Genomic DNA, 19,270 nt, shown 5'->3' with positions numbered 1-19,270 from the left:
GAGACGAAAATCTGGAAGCAGACGCCTATGACTCTTACCGCCTGGTTGGTGGTTACGAGAATACTTCTATCGATGATGTATGTGTAAATAAGATAGGTACGCAAAAATCTGGGTAAAAATAAAAATCATACTTAATAACAATAACATTACTTAGAATTATTATATTTCATAACATAATTAAATTCAACAATAATAATTAATTGCATTATATCTACGAATAATAAAAACTAAGGAAAAGTAACTCCGTCAAAAAACATGCTAGGTACATTTCAATACATTTGCAATATAGGTATTAGTGGCCTTGAGCGGTATTAGGCTGCCGTTACATGACAGTTCGAAAGGAACCAAATCTAAAACGGTAATATTATGGAAGTTACGTTTCCTTAGTTTTTATTATTCGTAGCATTATACCCATAAAGCTAATATTGATATCTACTAATTTTTACATAATTATTATACACATTATTCTTTATTGTTATAAAATGAATAGGCCCAAATTTATTAGTACTTAACACGGACGTAAAAATATTTTTTTACGTCCGTGGTACTTAATTAACTTGTAACAATAATTTAAATGGACGCGTAATAATTATTATTCAAAAGATCAATAAATAAAAATGTTGATAAACATAATACTACAATGAAAAACTAAAAATTATTAAGATAAAATCGACATTAAAAAATAACATCATAATATTTTGTTTAAAACAGGTACGATTTCTATAATAATTTTAAATCTATCTATAAAATACTCTGGGTGGCGGGGGCGCTGCTGGTAAAGGAGAACTGTCAAAAATTGCATTTTTGTATGATGACAGCGTTAGTTCCTTTTTTCGCCACGTGCATTTAAAACCTTGCTGAGCTCTATGGTTATGGTTAAATATGGCGTCTTGATGGCGTCCATTTTTAACTTTAACCAAATATTTCACATTTTGCATTGTAGTTAAAGTTATAGTTAAAGTTAGTTGGTGCAACCCAACCTTAAAATTATTTCTAATCGAATAATTTTATTGGTGATGTTGAATTTTTTAAAAGCTAGGTATGAGAAAAATACATTTAACTACAGCAAATACTCTAACACAACATATTTTATAATATAATTTTCTACAAGAATAATCATAGATCATGGTGCATCGTTGACACAATCCAAAATTGCTGCGATGGCAGTCAAAGGTATTTTACTATTATTGCAGCAATATAAACTTGCGACTTGCATTAACGTTGGGCCCTATTATTTGGGCCTATGTAGCCTGATATAAATAAAAAAAAATTAACGTTGTACTATTGCAAAAATGGTATAAAATGGCACCAACGGTCATTGATCTTTCTAATTTAGGAGCGATGAGAAAATAGCTCGCACTGTATTCTGTTACCTCAACAAAAATGACATAGCTTATTAAGACTCAAACTTATAGATTGATATCTTCTTTACATATAAAACTCAAAGGTGACTGACTGACTGATTGACATAGTGATCTATCAACGCACAGCCCAAACCACTGGACGGATCGGGCTGAAATTTGGCATGCAGGTATATGTTATGACGTAGGCATCCGCTAAGAAAGGATTTTGATAAATTCCAACCCCAAGGGGTTCAAATAGGGGATGAAAGTTTGTATATATACTTCTTAAGTGTTCTTCTTCTTCGTTACGCGAGCGAAGCCGCGGGCAAAAGCTCGTACTTAATAATCTCCAACTTCTTATGAGTTCAAAGCGATTTATAACTCCATACTCATTACTCAGTTCAAACCAAGTAGGTATATAAACGATATCGCCGTCTCGCCGACTACAGTTAATATTAAAAACGATAAAGTATGACAATTGTTTGATAGAGGGTCAATGACTGCTACCGCTTGGTTACGGTAATACGAAAATAGTGAAAAAAAACAGGATAAAAATATTGTCCATGCATGGCATGTCTCAAAGCGAAATAATTGATAATTATGTATGTCTTTAGATTGTTTTACAGTGGCGCCCTCTAAATCTATACTAATATTATAAAGAGGTAAACTTTGTTTGTTTGTTTGTTTGTTTAATTGTAACGAATAGGCTCAAAAACTACTGGACCGATTTTAAAAATTCTTTCACCATTCGAAAGCTACATTATTTACGAGTAACATAGGCTACTTTTTATTTTGGAAAATATAGGGTTCCGTAAGATATTTCAGTTTTTCGGAAACAACCAGAAAATTTACTTATTTTGCGTACGCTGCCTAAACTATAAAAAATAGAACCATACAACGTTCTAAGTAAATGTAGATCTTATAAATATCTACAAAAATGTCCGCGACACACTATACCTATCTATGTCAAGTGAGGCACAACAACCATATTTTTATTTAAAAATCTTGATTTTTTTTTGGACTACATTTAAATGCATTTAATTTACTCATGATCATAATAATCCTTATCAAAATAAATTATTTCATCTCAAAGTACAGTTTATGTGGACAATATTTGGTCTGTGAATGATTAAAATTGGACGTTTGGTTTAGAAGTTATGGCGAAATTAAAATATTGCGATTTACGCCCGTTTCGAAGTGGGCGCTACCAAGGCGTGGGTGCGCCCGCGGGAGGGGAGTTTAGATCTATGAGTATTGACTATTGAGTAGTAATGTATCTATCAGTAGTATCGAGGGAGAGCTGACGACCAAACCAGTCATGTTACATGTAGCTTCACCTGTGTTAAAACTCCGTTAGCTACTTCCCTGAACAACCCTTTCTGATAATCTGCGTGCTGGCAGGCCGTGGGCGGTCGGTGTGGGAGTAGTGGGGTGGGGAAAAAAAGAAAAAAATGTAGGTTCAGCTGTATTAAAACTCCGTTAGCTACTTCCCTGAACAACCCTTTCTGATAATCTGCGTGCTGGCAGGCCGTGGGCGGTGGGTGTGGGAGTAGTGGGGTGGGGAAAAAAAGAAATAATGTAGGTTCAGCTGTATTAAAACTCCGTTAACTACTTCCCTGAACAACCCTTTCTGATAATCTGCGTGCTGGCAGGCCGTGGGCGGTGGGTGTGGGAGTAGTGGGGTGGGGAAAAAAAGAAAAAAATGTAGGTTCAGCTGTATTAAAACTCCGTTAGCTACTTCCCTGAACAACCCTTTCTGATAATCTGCGTGCTGGCAGGCCGTGGGCGGTGGGTGTGGGAGTAGTGGGGTGGGGAAAAAAAGAAAAAATGTAGGTTCAGCTGTATTAAAACTGCGTTAGCTACTTCCCTGAAAAACCCTTTCTGATAATCTGCGTGCTGGCAAGCCGCGGGCGGTGGGTGTGGGAGTAGTGGGGTGGGGAAAAAAAGAAATAATGTAGGTTCAGCTGTATTAAAACTCCGTTAGCTACTTCCCTGAACAACCCTTTCTGATAATCTGCACGCAGCACGCAGATTATCAGAAAGGGTTGTTCAGGGAAGTAGCTAACGGAGTTTTAACACAGCTGAAGCTACATGAGTCATGAGTCATGACTGATTTGGTCATCAGCTCTTAGTCGGGTAGTAGTAGTAGATCTATGAGTAAACAAACAAACAAAGTTTACCTCTTTATAATATTGGTTTAGATTAAAAACTCATTTATTTAGTGAGTGACATTGGCTATATATTTTTTACCCGTGTGAAGCCGGGGCGGGTCGCTAGTGATATATATTTTGCAAGTTTTATAAAAAGGCGGACTGATTAATCACATGTCACAAACTTCTGAATTTCTGCTATGAAATATTTTTTGGACCTAAGTAAAATAACTTTTACTTATGTTCAAAAACATTAAGGGTGGGTGGGTGGCACCAAAAGCGTGGTTAAAGTTACAGTTATGGTCAAAGTTAAGGTTATAGTTAAGGCTAACTTTAACTTTAACCTTAACTTTGACCACAGAATTTGACAGATGTCTGTTGCTGGTCCGACAAGGCTTTAAATGCACGTGGGCGGGGCGCTGCTGGTAAAAAGAGAACTGTCAAAAATGGCGTTTTTGTATGATGACAGCGTTACTTCCTTTTTCGCCTGGTTCATTTAAAGCCTTGTCGAGCTTCTATGGTAATGATTAAATATGGCGTCCATTACTGACTTTAACCAAAGATTTAACATTTTTCATTGTAGTTAAGTAAAGTTAAAGTTACGGTTATAGTTAGTTGGTGCAACCCACCCTAAACAGACGTACGTAGAAAAAATAAATTTCCCTGTCTACTTAACTACTGTTAAATAACATTATGATTCTAAAATACTGTGAATATTTTACAGTAATAAATAAGTATAGACGGATCAACACCTCTAATTTGACGAGCAAAACTAAATTCCCAAATACCTAGGTCTAAACGACAAATATTAGGGAGCTGTTCGGATTTGAAGCATATCCTACACGGCATGGCAAGGGTATAAAAATATTTTGATACCTTCTGCCACCAGACGGCACTAATTATGTTCAGATCATAAAGTTAATATACCTAGCGGAATAGAGAAACAAAGGCCTGAGCAAGAGAGATGTCACTATCAGTAACACTGCGTGGTAAAAAGAGACGTGTGATACATTACAGCAGTACTCTTTTTTTTGACGTCCAGTCGGCACGTGTTGAACGTTGACAATTTGATCTCATAGAATTCATGTTCAATCATGCTTGTGTAAGTGTATAAGTACACATGTTTTTCACACAGATGAAAACCAATTTTGGTTTCGTTTGACAGCTCGAGATTGTTGCTCTATTCCGCTAGGTATATTAACTTTATGGTTCAGATCCAAACATGTGTTAAGGCTGCACTCAGAGAGATTTTATGATTACTTCAATTTTGTGAAGAATTGGACATTAGCTCCATACATTTTCTGTTACAGTTTAGCAGAAATCGTCAAATAATCATTATGTTAAAGTCTCTGATACCACAATTAGAGTTTATCACAAAACGCAACTTTTACAAAACCTAGTGCCATTCGAACAGGCAGTGACAGAACAGCAAGTAACCTGATGCGACGAACAGATGGCCTATCATGACCGGGAAGCCGACGCGGAAGAACTGCACGAAGGAGATCCGGTAGCCGTGCTGCTCCGCCACGCCAGCACACACCACGTTCGCGCTCGCGCCGATCAGCGTGCCGTTACCTGGTGGTGAGGGATAAAGAATCATCAAAACAAGTCTGTTGAGGTATAAGAATTAACCGATTCAATGCGGCGCACATTTTTGAAGACTTTCAGTCGTGGCGGCATACAATTTTCTCGTGACACGTGAGCCGTGTCATACGCCATAGAAGTAGATGACACGGCTACCGTGTCACCCGCCACGTTAAAAAGGTTTATTGTTTTTGTTGGTTTTTACGTGTTTATTAACTTAACTTATTTAATTGAACTCAAACCATTGATGTTGACGGAAGGTTACGTTGTTTTGAGTTGATTTCGAGTAGATAGTAAAACTTCAGTTTTAACCTGAAAATGGCAGGTAAGCGATTTTTTTTATTCAGGCGTTGCAAACCTTTTCTAGGTTTCAAAGTAAGAAAAATGAGTATATTAAATAGATCTGGGTTTCCGATGCAAATTATACGTTATTTAAAGAAGTTCGTTGTTAAGTTTTTTAACAGACTTCCAAAAAGGAGGAGGTTATACGTTCGGCTGTGGATATTTTTTTATATGTTTTCAACGATTACTCCGCTGTTTACGAACCGACTTTTAAAATTTTTCTTTTGTTGTATGGGGTATTTGTTCCGATTAATCCGGTTCCGAGCTGGTACCATGTTCACAAAAGTGGTGGTCTAATGATGGGAACCATGAGGAAAAAAAAATATATGAAATAGCCAATTCCATACATCAAAACTAAGTTTTCTCGATATAATATTATATCGATTTTCGATAAATTTTATAAGCACGATAATTGGGTTCCAGTAATAAAGCTTATAGGGACAAGACTACTTTTAACCGCAGGGACAGGGGCAGTTTTATTCCTATGGATAAGAAAGTTTGTGGAAACAGCTAGTTAGTTTTAAATAATTATAACCACTATAACTTCAAACACTGTTTATTTAAATAATATTCAAATAATAATTTAATACTATAATTTAAGAGAACACACAAATTATAATCAAGGTAGAACAGAGTTGCACTTTAATATTAAGTCACTAAAATTAGAATGATAATGGCTGGCGCCGGTCTATTCCCGTTATTTTATAGGGTAAACTGGTGGGGGAAGTTCCAACTTGTTCCTCGTTTACACGAGTCGTCGCTAGGTGGCGCCTCGAGTTGCTAACATTAGAAATATTTTCGAAAGAAACAACTTAGATTAAAACAAAAATCGTTAGTGGATTAGTAATACTTTGATGATGACAACGCAAGTATTTTTCAACATTATCGTTTAAAAAAATTGCGAGAACTTGAAAGTCTAAAATAATATAGAATAATATGGGCTCCCAATATGACTTCTTTATTTTCTTAAAAGTTTACTACTAAAAAGCCCGGCCGCACATTATCCGAATTTCTGATAAGAAAAAATACATTTTGACACGTCAGAATTCTGATAGCATGCGGGGTCCACAATAAAATGTAAGAACAGAGTGCGTTCTGGCGGGGGTCCGGCGGGCGTACGGCCGGGCGAAAAAAGAAGACAACCCCTAATTTTTTCAATTCACAGAATATTCAGAAACAAAGCCATAGCCTTGTTTTACGTGGAAAATTAAGACGGTTTTGTTCGAAGTAGAACCTTCTAAAGTGTAATTTGAGGAAGATACAATCGTTTTCTAAATGACACGGCTCACGTGTCACACGCCACACGTTAAAAACCCATAAGACGCGGCTGCCGTGTAATCCTCAATGAATGCACCTTTTAAAAAAAGGTTGACGGCCCCTACTTTTTTTCAATCCACAGAATATTCAGAGGCGAAGCCTATAGGCTTGTTCTACGTGGAAAATTAAGATGTTTTTGTTCAGAGTAGAACCTTCTAAAGTGTAATTTGGGGGAGATACAAGCGTTTTTTAAATGACACGGCTCACGTGTCATACGCCACGCGTTAAAAACACGTATGACACGGCTCTCGTGTCATCCGCACTGAATCGGTTAAGAGCCAATTATATTTTTTTCCATGGACTAAGTATGAGGCTATGAACTTATTTGAATTTGTGCCGTGATGGATAAAAAAGACAGAATCATCAGAACAAGTCCACTGAGGTATAGGAACTAGCCAAATTTTTACAAACCACCATCTAACGAAACGTGCCTGAATTTCTTCCATTTTTTAAGCGGGCCGCTTCACTCACCTCCTGTTATAAACTCAGAAATGTCTGAACATTTAGACAACCGATACCTTCCGTACTCGCCAAATGAGTTGCATCGATGCGAAAGAACAGAAACACTGACAGATTTAGGAGATAAACTGACGGATTTTTTGTCAAGATATGTTCTACCGTAAAAACCTCTCTATGTAATATATAGCTCACCTCCTAAACAAGCGCCAAATGACAGCGCCCATATCAACGGCGTCATGGGCAGGTTGAGCGCAGGGTTGGAGCCGAGCGCGATGACCACGCGCACCATCATCGTCGTCAGCGGAATGTTGTCCACGAACGCCGAGCTGATGCCCGACACCTGCACATGGGTGTTAAGAACTTGAGATCTATCTTAACTTGGTCTACTTGTAAGACATGACATGAAAATTTCGATAGCGAAGTTAGATCCTATCGGCTATCACACTTTAGTGTCATAAGGAACTTATTTAATATTTAAATTCACTTTAGACTGGCCAATGGCCATAGACAGACCGCAAGTTACAGTCGGGACCGACTGCTATAGAGCGGCCGCGTTGAAATTTGTGCCGATAAGAAGAAGAACTGCTCGAGCGATCCGTATATTGCGGATATGAATTTAGTATAAAAACTGCAGATCGTCGTGCTGCAATGCATTTTGCAGTCAGTTTCGACTGCAAGATGTGGTCGGCCTTAGACAGCGACGAGTTATGTCAAATCCTAAAGCCACGTTATGGATTGATTACGTCGCTGCCAAAATTATTAAATTAATTTGAAGACCTTATGTAAATTTGAAAAGCAAGAAGATTATCAAGAAAGTGGCTGAAAAGATGGCTGATCATGATTCATGTCCTGAAAGCCAACGCAAGTCCTGCAAAACATGCGAACACCAAAAGATCTTACCCACAATAGAAGCAGGATGGCTACTGCCAATCGTCCTTTTTCGTCCACTTGTAAGATGAGCGACTCGGTGATGCCACCGATAAAGGCTATAAGTCCCAACTTAGATAGCGCCTAAAAATAAACAAACACACTGTTATAGTGTTAGGACTTAGATAACAACTAAATCATTTATGTTGTAGCGGCGTTAGGCGACGCTAGGCGACCGCCCAAGGCTCCGGATAAAAAAGGGGCGCTGAAAGCTAACAAAAAGGCGCCAGAACAACTACCAGCACCCTGGGCGCCAGAAAATTTCGCCCAGGGCCCTGCTAGTGCTAAAACCGGCCCTGTACCTACGTCTTCAATGGATGAATGGATATAAGGTTAGCAATGCTAATTGCGAACATAACTTTGGTCTTTGCCTGAACGTTTCGTCGTACTTTGAGGTTCGGTTAGCGGCTAACCTCACCTAACCGTTCAGTCAATATGATATTCTTTAACCCATCAAGCCCCATAAGCTCACCGGTGAGCGAGATACAATAGAATACTGAATAACAATAGATTTCCCAGAATCCATGATCGAAGGATTAAGGCAGGGTTAGCCGCTAACCTAACACAAGCGTCTCATCAATGTGACATTCCTAAGGGTTGGGTTAGGCGCTTACTTGAATGTCTCGTCAATTTCATTGTATTCTATGTATATAATACCTCCATAAGCACAAAGAGCGCTGCGAAAAACAGCAGCGTAGACCACTCGACGTGGTGCAGTATCGGCTCCAGATCCTCGCGGTCGGCCAGCGTCAGCAGCAAGATGGCGCCCAGCAGCGCCGTCCAGCCCAGGGATACGCGGTCTGAAAACAAGTTTTAATAAGTAAAGGGTATCATGCAAAAGGCAAAATCCAACGTGAACATGTCTGTCTGTCGAGGTAACGACCTCTTGACGTTTAAATAGATGAAGTGCTTGAAAGGAAAATTTTAATGGCCCAGAAAATTTCTCAGTATAGTTTTCATCATGAAAAAAGTAAGGTTCCTGCGCGGTAAAAGAATTTGGCGCAACAAAGTAAGAGGTAACATCTTGTTTACATAAATATTTCACTTACTCAATTCAGGTATGGAATGAAGGAAAAACACCGCCACCACGAAGGTAATGGCGAATACAGCTTTCAGCAGGAGGTACTTGTCTCGGATTTTGTACTGGAAAAATATAAATACTTAAGTCATCGCAGATATCAGAGCCTAACTCAAGTGTATCTGGATGCATTCTGATGAGATCTACATCATGGAAGTTGTGACAAGCTTTCAAAGTAGTCTTCAGTTTTGTAGCCAACATACCTTGCAGTCAGAACAAACTCCCAAATAAATTAACGAGAGGTAAGTACTTATAGGAAGTAACTGGATAAGTGACTGAATAATCGTAAGAATTTTCTCGTACCATCGAATAAATTGATTTATAGGCGTTGATAGGCCTACGACGTTTGTTCGGATTACGTCAATCCAATGTTAGCTGCATATAGTTAGCTGTGATTTGTCGGATGGGTTTGACACAACGCGACCAATTCGTTCCTTCCACCTGACACCACCAAAACGACACCACCCACACACCGCCGGACGTGGTGTCATATGGAATCTCTAGTCCATATGACACCACCCTAGTGATTTCATGATGACCATTTGAGTGACAGATAAAATATATAAATTATAAACTATGTAACATCACTAATAGTCGGTGGCGACTGGTGTCATATGGACTAGAGATTCCATATTATGACACCACCGGTGGTGTCATAATATGGAATTGTCGTGGAATGATCGGACCAATTTACGTTGGTCCACCATCTGCCTATGAACCGACTTCTCTGTACCTTATCCTTGAGCTGATCGAGTGTGGTCTGGAAGGTGTCCTTGGGGCACACCCTGTTCTTGCTCTGCTTGATGGTGACGTTAAGCTGGGCGGTCAGCTTGTGCATCTTCCGCTCCAGCCGCTCCCGCACGATCTGCTGGTCCCGACTCAGGAGCGGCAGGGACTCGATCGCGCGACGCCATACTGCTATTTGCTGACGTAGATCTGGTAATAGGCAGACATTATTATTAATTAATGATAAGTTACTGTTAGCTTCAGATCATTAATTAAGGTGTTTTTACTGGATTTTAGAAATGGTTATGACAGTACCGTTTACAGTTTGGTTTGACTACACCCTGAATCCAGATGCACCGTCGTTGCCGTTTTAAAAATTATGAAATTCCTAAAAAATATTTTAAATCTCATCGGCTGTAGCCTGTAGGTAGTAAAACTCACCTTGGACCTCTCGTGGGTCGTTAAGGCGCAGCTTGTTGGTGTCCCGGTATATGTACCGCAGCTGGAAGTACGTCTGCACGCACACCAGCAGAATGCCGAATGTCATGTGCATCGTGAAGTTCGCGAAGTTTATGCCCTGGAAAGTAGGTAAGGTAATTGGAAAGTTGGTACACTTCTTTTATCTTAATTTTAAATGTTGTTTGATTGTTTTTAATTAATAATGTTAAAACTGGGACTTCTTTACGGATCGATCTCACTACCAAATATTATTAAGTAGGTAATGGATGGGCTTGGCGTGGGGTGGGCGTGGGCGCTTAATCCGGAATAACACAAAATTCTTTCAAGTTCTCTGCTAGTAAAATCTTTCAGGATTCCAGGTAAAGGTGCGCGTCCACAGGATCGGAATCAAAGCGTACGCAGCGGCCGGATTTGTTGCTATGTATTGATTTCTATGGTAGGTACGTGTACTGGAACGTCATTTCTGCGTCTGACAAATTATTATAAATGACGACGCTCCGTCCGCACCGTACGCTCCGATTCCGACACGATGGATGTACAGCTTAAGTCCCTGTTATTGGCAAGTATCCTACTGATTGCACGACGATCCTGTTGGATGCGATGATGACGTTGGGCGGGTCTCCCACGGGCGTGGCGGTACCGCCGATGTTGCTGAACAGCACCATCGACATCAGGATCGGCACCGGGTTCAAATCCATCACCTCGCATAGCCTAAAAAAATAAATGCGTCGATAAAATGCAAAATTGTAAGTCGACGGTTCTGTGGTTCTACCCCTAAATCCCTAAAAACGAAAATTTGAAATATATAAACCTAATGCAAAATTCAAAATTGACGGCTCTGTCGTTCTTATACCTACCCCTCATCCCCTTAAAATTTAAAATATCCCTCTCCACATTATTATCATGAGGGTAAAAGCTAGAGCTATCTAAAAATTGGAAAATATGGGTTGTGGCCTTCTTGAAGACATAACCTAAGCGGGGGTAATAGGGATGATGACAAGGTCAAAGATTAGCGAATTTTGTTAATAAAATAAAGAAATCACAGTAAAAAATAAGTGTTCCCAAAATTTCAGCTTGTTAGCATTTGTAATTTTTTTGTTATGCGCCTTCAAAGTTGGATATTCAAGTCGATTTTTTTTTTCAATTATAAAATGATAAAATATTAGCTTTGCCTTGTATAGTTCAAATAATCAATATCAAAATACAAATTACATACCCTTTATATCAGTTGGGTAAAACGTGGCTGCAACAACACGTGTTGGTTTCGTGACTTATTTAAGTATTTTAATGCTAGATTTACACGCAAAGTATGAAGCAATGTTTTTAAGTATCTCGGGATTATTTTCTTGATCCTTTAGCTTTGTTTTGAGTCATGTTTGACCACCCGTAGCATTTTAGACATAGCTAATAATCTAGAGCAGTATTGTCTGACATTGTGTAACTTAAAGGTGCTCTTCTAATGTGACGTTACAGAGTCGAGCATTCGAGTCAACAGTCAACAAGTTCAAGTCAACAGTCGAGAATGCTCAAAGTCGAATGTTACATTACACGCGAATCTTTTATTACGCGTTAGTGAGGGAGGTAGTATTGTAATGGAATGCTCAAAGTCGAATCTTTAATGTTACATTACACGTGAATGCTCGTCGGTCAGGTAGGTATTTTTGTAATGTAATGCTCAAAAACGAATCTATACAGTGTGTAACAAAAATAAGTGATAAAACTTGGTAAGTAATAACTTGATAAGGGTGTGTACGTGTTCCTTGTAGAGAGTTCACTGTGAAAGTAGCAGCGCTGAAAAACGAAAATTTTTCACTTTTGTATGGGCAAGAGCCCGAGCGTCACGACTCACGAGTTTCCCCATTTTGGTCTTTCAGTGCTGCTACTTTCACAGTGAACTCTCTACAAGGGACACGTACACACCCTAAAGTATTATCACTTATTTTTATTACACCCTGTATAATGTTACATTACACGTGAATACTCCCGGTGAGGGAGCACCGTGCACCTTAACTTAACGCAAAATCAGTCATAATAGGGTTTAAAGTTTAAACACATAACAGATAATAAATTATGAAGTAGGTCACACAAGGGGTTGGGTCGGGCGCGACAAGGTCAAAGCGATACTGGCTTATAACTAACTAATAACATCTAATGACGTACTAGAGTCTAGACACTAGAATAATATAGTGTGTAAATATAGAGACTGGAGTTACAAAGTTTCAGTTTCTCGAAAGGTTTTTTCTTTCTAGTTTTACCTAGTTAATTTCACTGAGGTATTTTACTCGCGTCATCATGATTCCCTATAGAATCAAATGAATAATTCATATTGAAATCTGAATAGCCTTTTAACATGCCTATTCTAGCTCTACCTAGTTGTAGTTCGGGCTTTGTCCTAAGTGCTAATTAAGGGGTCGGGTGCCATCGAAATTCTCATACATACGTAATACCAAAATCATTTTCTTATACGAAAATATTTAACATGTTTGAGTTATTTTTCAACTTAAAATAGTAATTACCTAGGTTCCTGCACAAAAATTTACCACAAAATATTTAAACTCTAAAAAATATTTTTTAATATTTATATATTTTGTAGTAAGTAAATTTACTATTTATTTATATATTTTTTAGTGTTTAAATATTTTGTAGTAAATTTTTGTGCAGGAACCTAGGTAATTACTATTTTAAGCTGAAAAATAACTCAAGCATGTTAAATATTTTCGTATGAGAAAATGATTCTGGTATTACGTATGTATAAGAATTTCGATGGCACCCGGCCTCTTAAGTCTATGCCATTAAATATTGTTGAGGAGGAGAAATTTTGTCTCTTTAAGACTTTCCCTTGCATCTCTAGCTGTACATTTTAGTACAGCTAGAGATGCAAGGGTCATCTATCCTAACCACATTCTCCTCACCTGATGGTAACAGGCGTCATGAGCAGGACGGTGGTGACGTTGTCGAGGAAGGTGGACAGCAGCGCCGTGATGGCACACAGCAGTGTGATCAGCGGCCATAACTTGCCTTTCGTCACCTGGAATGTCCGGAATGTTCCAGTCAATACCTCAATCGTTCTGCTAAAATCAAAGGAAAAAAGTAAAAAGAAGCTGTGTCAAGTCTATCTGTCTGTCAAGCCGATGATGGAATGATTTTGATAAAAATTGGTTTGGAATAGTTTGGCCAAAGAAAGGACATAGTTTTTATCCGGGTATCTTTTATAAACTTTCCGTGCGACGATGCTGAGGGCTTTTAATTTGGTTACTTTATACATAGAAACGTCAGATAACTCAATACACTTATTTTTACTAGAAATTCTAAGTTTAAAATATGTTCTTATTGGATTATCAGAGAACCGGTATGCGGTGGCCCAGTGAATCCACTAGGCGAAGAATTTACATTCCATATATTCCATAGCCTACATCACTTGTATTAGACATAATTCCCGAACCGGATTTTAAGTCCCGTGACTGGTTATTGCTATGCTAGCCTAGTGGACTGTGCAAGTTTCTGAGATTTCTTAACTTGAGTTTATCTATTAATTAGCTTTGAGCTTTGACGTGAATCATAAAGCTACTGAAAGATAAACTACAGTCAGCAGTCAAAATACTTTGAAAAGATAAACAATAAAACTATAGGCTAGACTAAAATTGCTGTAGCGTTAACCTACATTGCTCAACGAGCAGATCAGCAGACTCATTGCCTTGTAAACACACCTCACCATCAACAGTTCACCATCACCTACCTCAAAGGTAAATACTGCCAGAAAATCGAACATTCCGGTTTCCGCCATGATGGCAACCAGGATCATCATGCTGAACAGCAGCAGCAGGGTTTCCACGTCGAGCCAGGAGACCAGCTCGGGGAGGGACGGCCTCTCCCCCATCATGGCTAGAATCGCCAGGGAGGTGGTGGACACTATCACTGCAGCCATCGTGCGGTTTATTATCTGGAATTGACGGGCAAAGACATGGGTACTTGCGTGTTTATTTAAAGGAAATGTAACTTTAATGTTTTAATATAATATGATTGTACCATCAGAGAAGTTAATTCCTAGGCAGATGGCGGATCTAAGTAATGTTGGTTGCGTTAGGTCAAAACTCAAACTCATTAGACACACAAACAAAAGCCTGAGCAAGCGAGATGTCACTATCAGTAACACTGCGTTGTAAAAAGAGACGTGTGATACAAGACGGCAGAACCCTTTTTATCTATTTGACAGTCCAGTCGGCACTTATCGACACGTTGACGATTTTATCTCTTAGAAAGATGCTTGTGCATGTGTAAGTGTACACGTTATTATTATTATTGGCCCACTGTGTCCCACTGCTGGGCAAAGGCATCCCCTCTTTTATTCCATAATTGGCGATCTTGTGATGTTACTGGCCACTCTTTTTCGAACGCATCCAATTCGTCGCGCCACCTTTTTTGGGTCGGCCTCTATTACGCTGACCAGTCGGTACTCGGTAGCCACTCCGAAATTAAACGCGCCCACCTGTCCGGGTGCATACGGGAGACGTGCCCTGCACAGCTCCACTTTAGGCTAGCTGCCTTTCTGCCTACATCAATGAGCTTCGTTGGGAACGCAGAGTGGTATTTCGGACGCGGTCGATCCTTTTTATTTTCCATAGCTCGTTGGCAGACTCCGAGTCGGAACTTCTGTGAAACTGTCAAAGACCATGATTGGGCGCCGTAGGTCAGAATAGGCAAGACACACGTGTCCACGAGCTTACGTTTTAGGAAAAGTGGAAGGTTCCCTTTCATAAGATCTTTCATAGACCAAAAGCTTTTCCATACTTTTTCAATACGTTGGTCTACTTCTTTATCTTGCCTGTTCTTGAAAGATGTAATTTGGCCTAAGTAAACGTTCTCGTCGACATAGTGTATCTCATGTCCATCTATACCTCCACCTTACGTAAGGTGGAGGTATGTTGGTATGGAGGTATATGGTGCGAAACGTAAGATACTGTCAAATAGACATGATCTTCGTCTTCGATTGGTTCATTTGAAGTCCCGCCTCAAGGTGTACTAAAGTGTACACGTAAACATATTTTTACACACAGATGTAAATCAATTTTGGTTTCGTTTCACAGCTCGGGATTTTCTTTAAATTATTCTTCAAAATTATTCGCCATCCGCCTATACCAGGAATGGCGAACCAATGGCGCACGACATAAAATTTTGAGCATGCTACTGATCACAAAATTATTACAGTGATAATTCTACAAAAGTACCAAGTTAGGCTATTATACAGAAAAGTGGCACATTGATAAGGCAGGGTTCACCATCCCTGACCTATGCTTTCTAATAAGAGAAATCAAGCCTGCCTACATATTACACAAAAGTTCTTCACTGCTAACCAAATTAATTTACATGGAACCTACAATTTTGGACCCCCATTTTTTGTCAGGGCCAACGTAGACCCCCGTCTAGTCTCGCGTGGGGACCCCATGCGAGACTACCTGGACCACTTTGGGAATCACTGCATTAGACCGATCACAAGGTACTAACATTGAATTGACATAAATTATAAGCCGACCAAATGACGTAGGTCCGTCAACTGACTAGAAATCAATTTCAAATTCTCTGATAGTACATAAAATTATGTTATGTAGGTATGTTAGCAAAGAGCTTAAAATAACAATGAAATGCTTTGCTCGCTCAATTTTAGTGACGATGAGAGGTTTTCTTGAAGCCAAACTTTTTTACTTTGTAGCTGGGCTGTAGATATCACCCTGTAGCTCTACCATGAGTTTAAAGCTAAGTATAGTATTTAAGACGAATATCTAAGCAAATGACCTTGGACGTTTGACGCGGAGCGCCATCTGTTTATGAATCAATGTAGGTTGCCAAGCTACGGTAAGTTACATAATATTTCCGCTAGATCTAGCATTTAGCAATTTATTTTGCAGAGGTGGGCAGAGTAATAATAAACAGAGACTACTTGTTTTTTTTTTCGAATTAATTAAATAAAATAAATATGTACATAGAATACTTTTTTATTTTATCCCCTTTTAACCCGTATTTTATGTATGTCCCGTATTATATGTATCTCGAATACGGCTCAAACGATTTTCATGATATTTGGAGTGGGGGAGGTTTCAGGGGAGAAGACGCGGAGATGAATGTTTCATTTTTTGCCACTGATATAGAAGTCTTTCAGCTTTTTCTACATTTTTGTTTCCCAGAATTCCTCATCACGATGGATTATTTCCGTTTTAACTAGAAAGTTTTTGCCAGACTATATACCAAAAATGCATTTTTTGCTTCTGGTTACATGAAGTTGGCCCTTTATTTGGTAGAACCATGCGTGGTTTTTATTTATTACAAAAAAATAAAAACCATATAGAAGTGCAATCCATATTGAAGTCTTTCAGCTTTTTCTCCATTTTTGTTTCCAAGAATTCCTCATCACGATAGATTATTTCCGTTTTAACTGGAATGTTTTTGGAAGACCATATACCAAAAATGCATTTTTTGCTTCTGGTTACATGAAGCTGGCCCTGTATTTGGTAGAACCATGCGTGGTTTTTATTTATTTGTAACCCGCCTTTGGTTTTTTTTATAAAACGTTAATTGTTTATCATTTATGGCTTTTTCTACACCAACATTGTAACAACATTTTGGGCACTTTATTTCTACTATAGTGTCGTCATCTACAGTGCCATCTGGGGTTGCTCCAAAATATTGGACTTCCGGATATTGGACAGGACAGGAATTTTTGTATTCGAGTAAATTTGAGAATTATTAAGTTATTTTTTTTTTCCTTTTGGGCAATGGGGCTTGTTGGCTTGAATGGTGGGGGACTAATTTTCTTTTTTCTGACTTTTTTTTCATTTTTTCTTGTAACAGTCTCTGTTATATACTGTGGGTCCCTAATAGGTATTTTTCTCGGATATCTAGGATGTGATGTTTTTAATATAATCAATAATTAATATTTACGTTAAAAGATAATAATAATATTTCTTACTGGACATTTGAATCCGTGTTATCATTAATCTGATGTAATGACTCTTCTAAATTTTGTCCTTCGGTTGCATCAATTTCAACTATCCTACCTTGGATCCTACAGGATTACAAAAATAAAAATTGAATGCATTGATTTTCAAATTGAATAAAAACAATTTGAAAATCAATGCATTGTCTGATGCGTATACACATGAAGGTATATTAAATGATGATGAAATGTATTTTGCGCTGTAGCTAATAGTGAACAATATCGCGTAACAACGGTCCGGCGCATTATAGCACGAAAGTAAATTTCGCTAGTCCCAAAAATGTTTTTGATGATTATTGATTACTTAAAAATTAAATACAATTCTAATATTTCCTTTAGTTAATCTTTTATATAGTGTGTGATTGTAGTAGTGCAAGTTATTGAATGATAGTAACTCAATAAGTGTAACAGATATTTGTTGAAAAACCCAGAAAAATTCATAATTTCGAAAAATGAAACTATAGAGTCAAAATAAGTGAATCGTGTTTTCCGTTAGGCAAGTATCAGATAAATATACAATCATTAAATAAATCTCAATTTCATTTGTGTTTCATCGTCTTCCAGGATCGTAATACTTATTAGAAAACACAGCAAAAAAAGGGAGCTCGGTCTTAATGCCAAATTACAGCTTTGTAAGTCCTATAGTCTTTGAGCAAGACTGCGGACAGACAGACAGACAGACGGACAGACCGAAATTATAAGGGTTCCTTGTTGACTACAGAACCCTAAAAAGTTCATTAAAAGTATTTTTTTAAAATTTTACGGCTTCCTTTAACAATACTGAACCTTCCCTGAAGCTATGGCATATTATCTCCATGTATGGCAAACATTTTTTAAACATCCTATAGTTATGTAGGTATAATAGTGTAACAGTAAAAAATAATTGTTTGAAGTCTCTGTGTTAAACTATTCTGTATGCTATACATTTACGTAACAATTTACATTACAATGTCCGATAAATAATAGACTGTTGTAAATGCATCTGATGATCACATGATCATAATATTATTTTTCACTTTTTTCAAAATCGAAAAGTGCAAACTGTTAAAACTTAAAGCCGGTAAATTGTCAAAGTGAGACTAATCAAAAGAAGAGCACGCACTGCTTGTGCCGTGTGCGCGGAACGGCAACGCCGCGCTCCGTTGTACATATCTCGAGTTGACAACGACGCATTCTGTAACTAATTTACGCCTGTTAAATTTTATGAGCAAATGCTTTACTACATTTACTAGTGGAGTTTGATTTACAGTAGGCACTAAAGAGTTTGATGATAAAACTTCTATTTTGCAATACTGTTTATCGCAAATGGTTCGCGATCAACAAGATAAAAAATAAAGAAACATGTATGCAAAGATTCATTATAAACGGATTAGCTAAACCAAAAAAAAAACCCATCCTAAAATATACATCTTACGCGATTTAAAAATATATTTTCTGATAACTGAATAAAGATCACCAAAAATATCGTTCACGACAATATATTTCAAGATACACTTTCTAATTACACAAAACTTCTGTATTTCCCGATCTGTAATTTAGCTGTAAAACATCGCCAAAAAGACGTCTAAAACGCATTTTGCTTTACTATTCACCTCACGTAAATTTTTAGTATGGAAAATTTTACAATTTCACAGACTACTAAGAGATACTACGTATCATACACTATGCAATCTCTCTTCTCCTCCTTCTATAATGCATACAAGTTTACAAATATATTTGTTGCTTACATTTACTAATAACAAGTCGCTGTTTTAAATTGGTAGGGTTTTTAAGGCCATATGCCATCTTTGTCTTTCACTCGAGCTAGAAAGAGAGAGCAAATCAATTATGAAGTTAGCTACATTACGATTTTTGTACTATATAAACACACGAAAACTACATAAACAATCGTGTCGTT

At 38.0% G+C, this 19,270-nt stretch overlaps 1 protein-coding gene across 3 annotated transcripts in view; it reads right to left on the bottom strand.

Moving 5' to 3' along the window:
- Positions 1–4,655: 4,655 nt before the first annotated feature.
- The window catches only part of LOC121726837 (P protein-like), a 64,651-nt gene continuing 50,036 nt past the window's right edge, over positions 4,656–19,270 (bottom strand). For all 3 annotated transcript variants that reach the window (XM_042114408.1, XM_042114409.1, XM_042114407.1), the window contains exons 8-17: positions 14,122–14,325; positions 13,298–13,413; positions 10,958–11,096; positions 10,368–10,503; positions 9,934–10,136; positions 9,172–9,265; positions 8,780–8,922; positions 8,096–8,206; positions 7,388–7,535; positions 4,656–5,068 (exon numbers count right to left, since the gene is read on the bottom strand). In XM_042114408.1, the coding sequence (XP_041970342.1) occupies positions 4,890–5,068; positions 7,388–7,535; positions 8,096–8,206; positions 8,780–8,922; positions 9,172–9,265; positions 9,934–10,136; positions 10,368–10,503; positions 10,958–11,096; positions 13,298–13,413; positions 14,122–14,325 (1,473 nt within the window). In that variant the 3' untranslated portion in view covers positions 4,656–4,889. The remainder of the gene's footprint in view (positions 5,069–7,387; positions 7,536–8,095; positions 8,207–8,779; positions 8,923–9,171; positions 9,266–9,933; positions 10,137–10,367; positions 10,504–10,957; positions 11,097–13,297; positions 13,414–14,121; positions 14,326–19,270) is intronic.

This window comes from Aricia agestis, chromosome 5 (assembly GCF_905147365.1).
Source record: "Aricia agestis chromosome 5, ilAriAges1.1, whole genome shotgun sequence".
Taxonomy (NCBI): domain Eukaryota; kingdom Metazoa; phylum Arthropoda; class Insecta; order Lepidoptera; family Lycaenidae; genus Aricia; species Aricia agestis.
The sequence above is the reverse complement of the archived record's forward strand: the minus strand, read 5'-3'. Positions and strand labels throughout refer to the sequence as shown.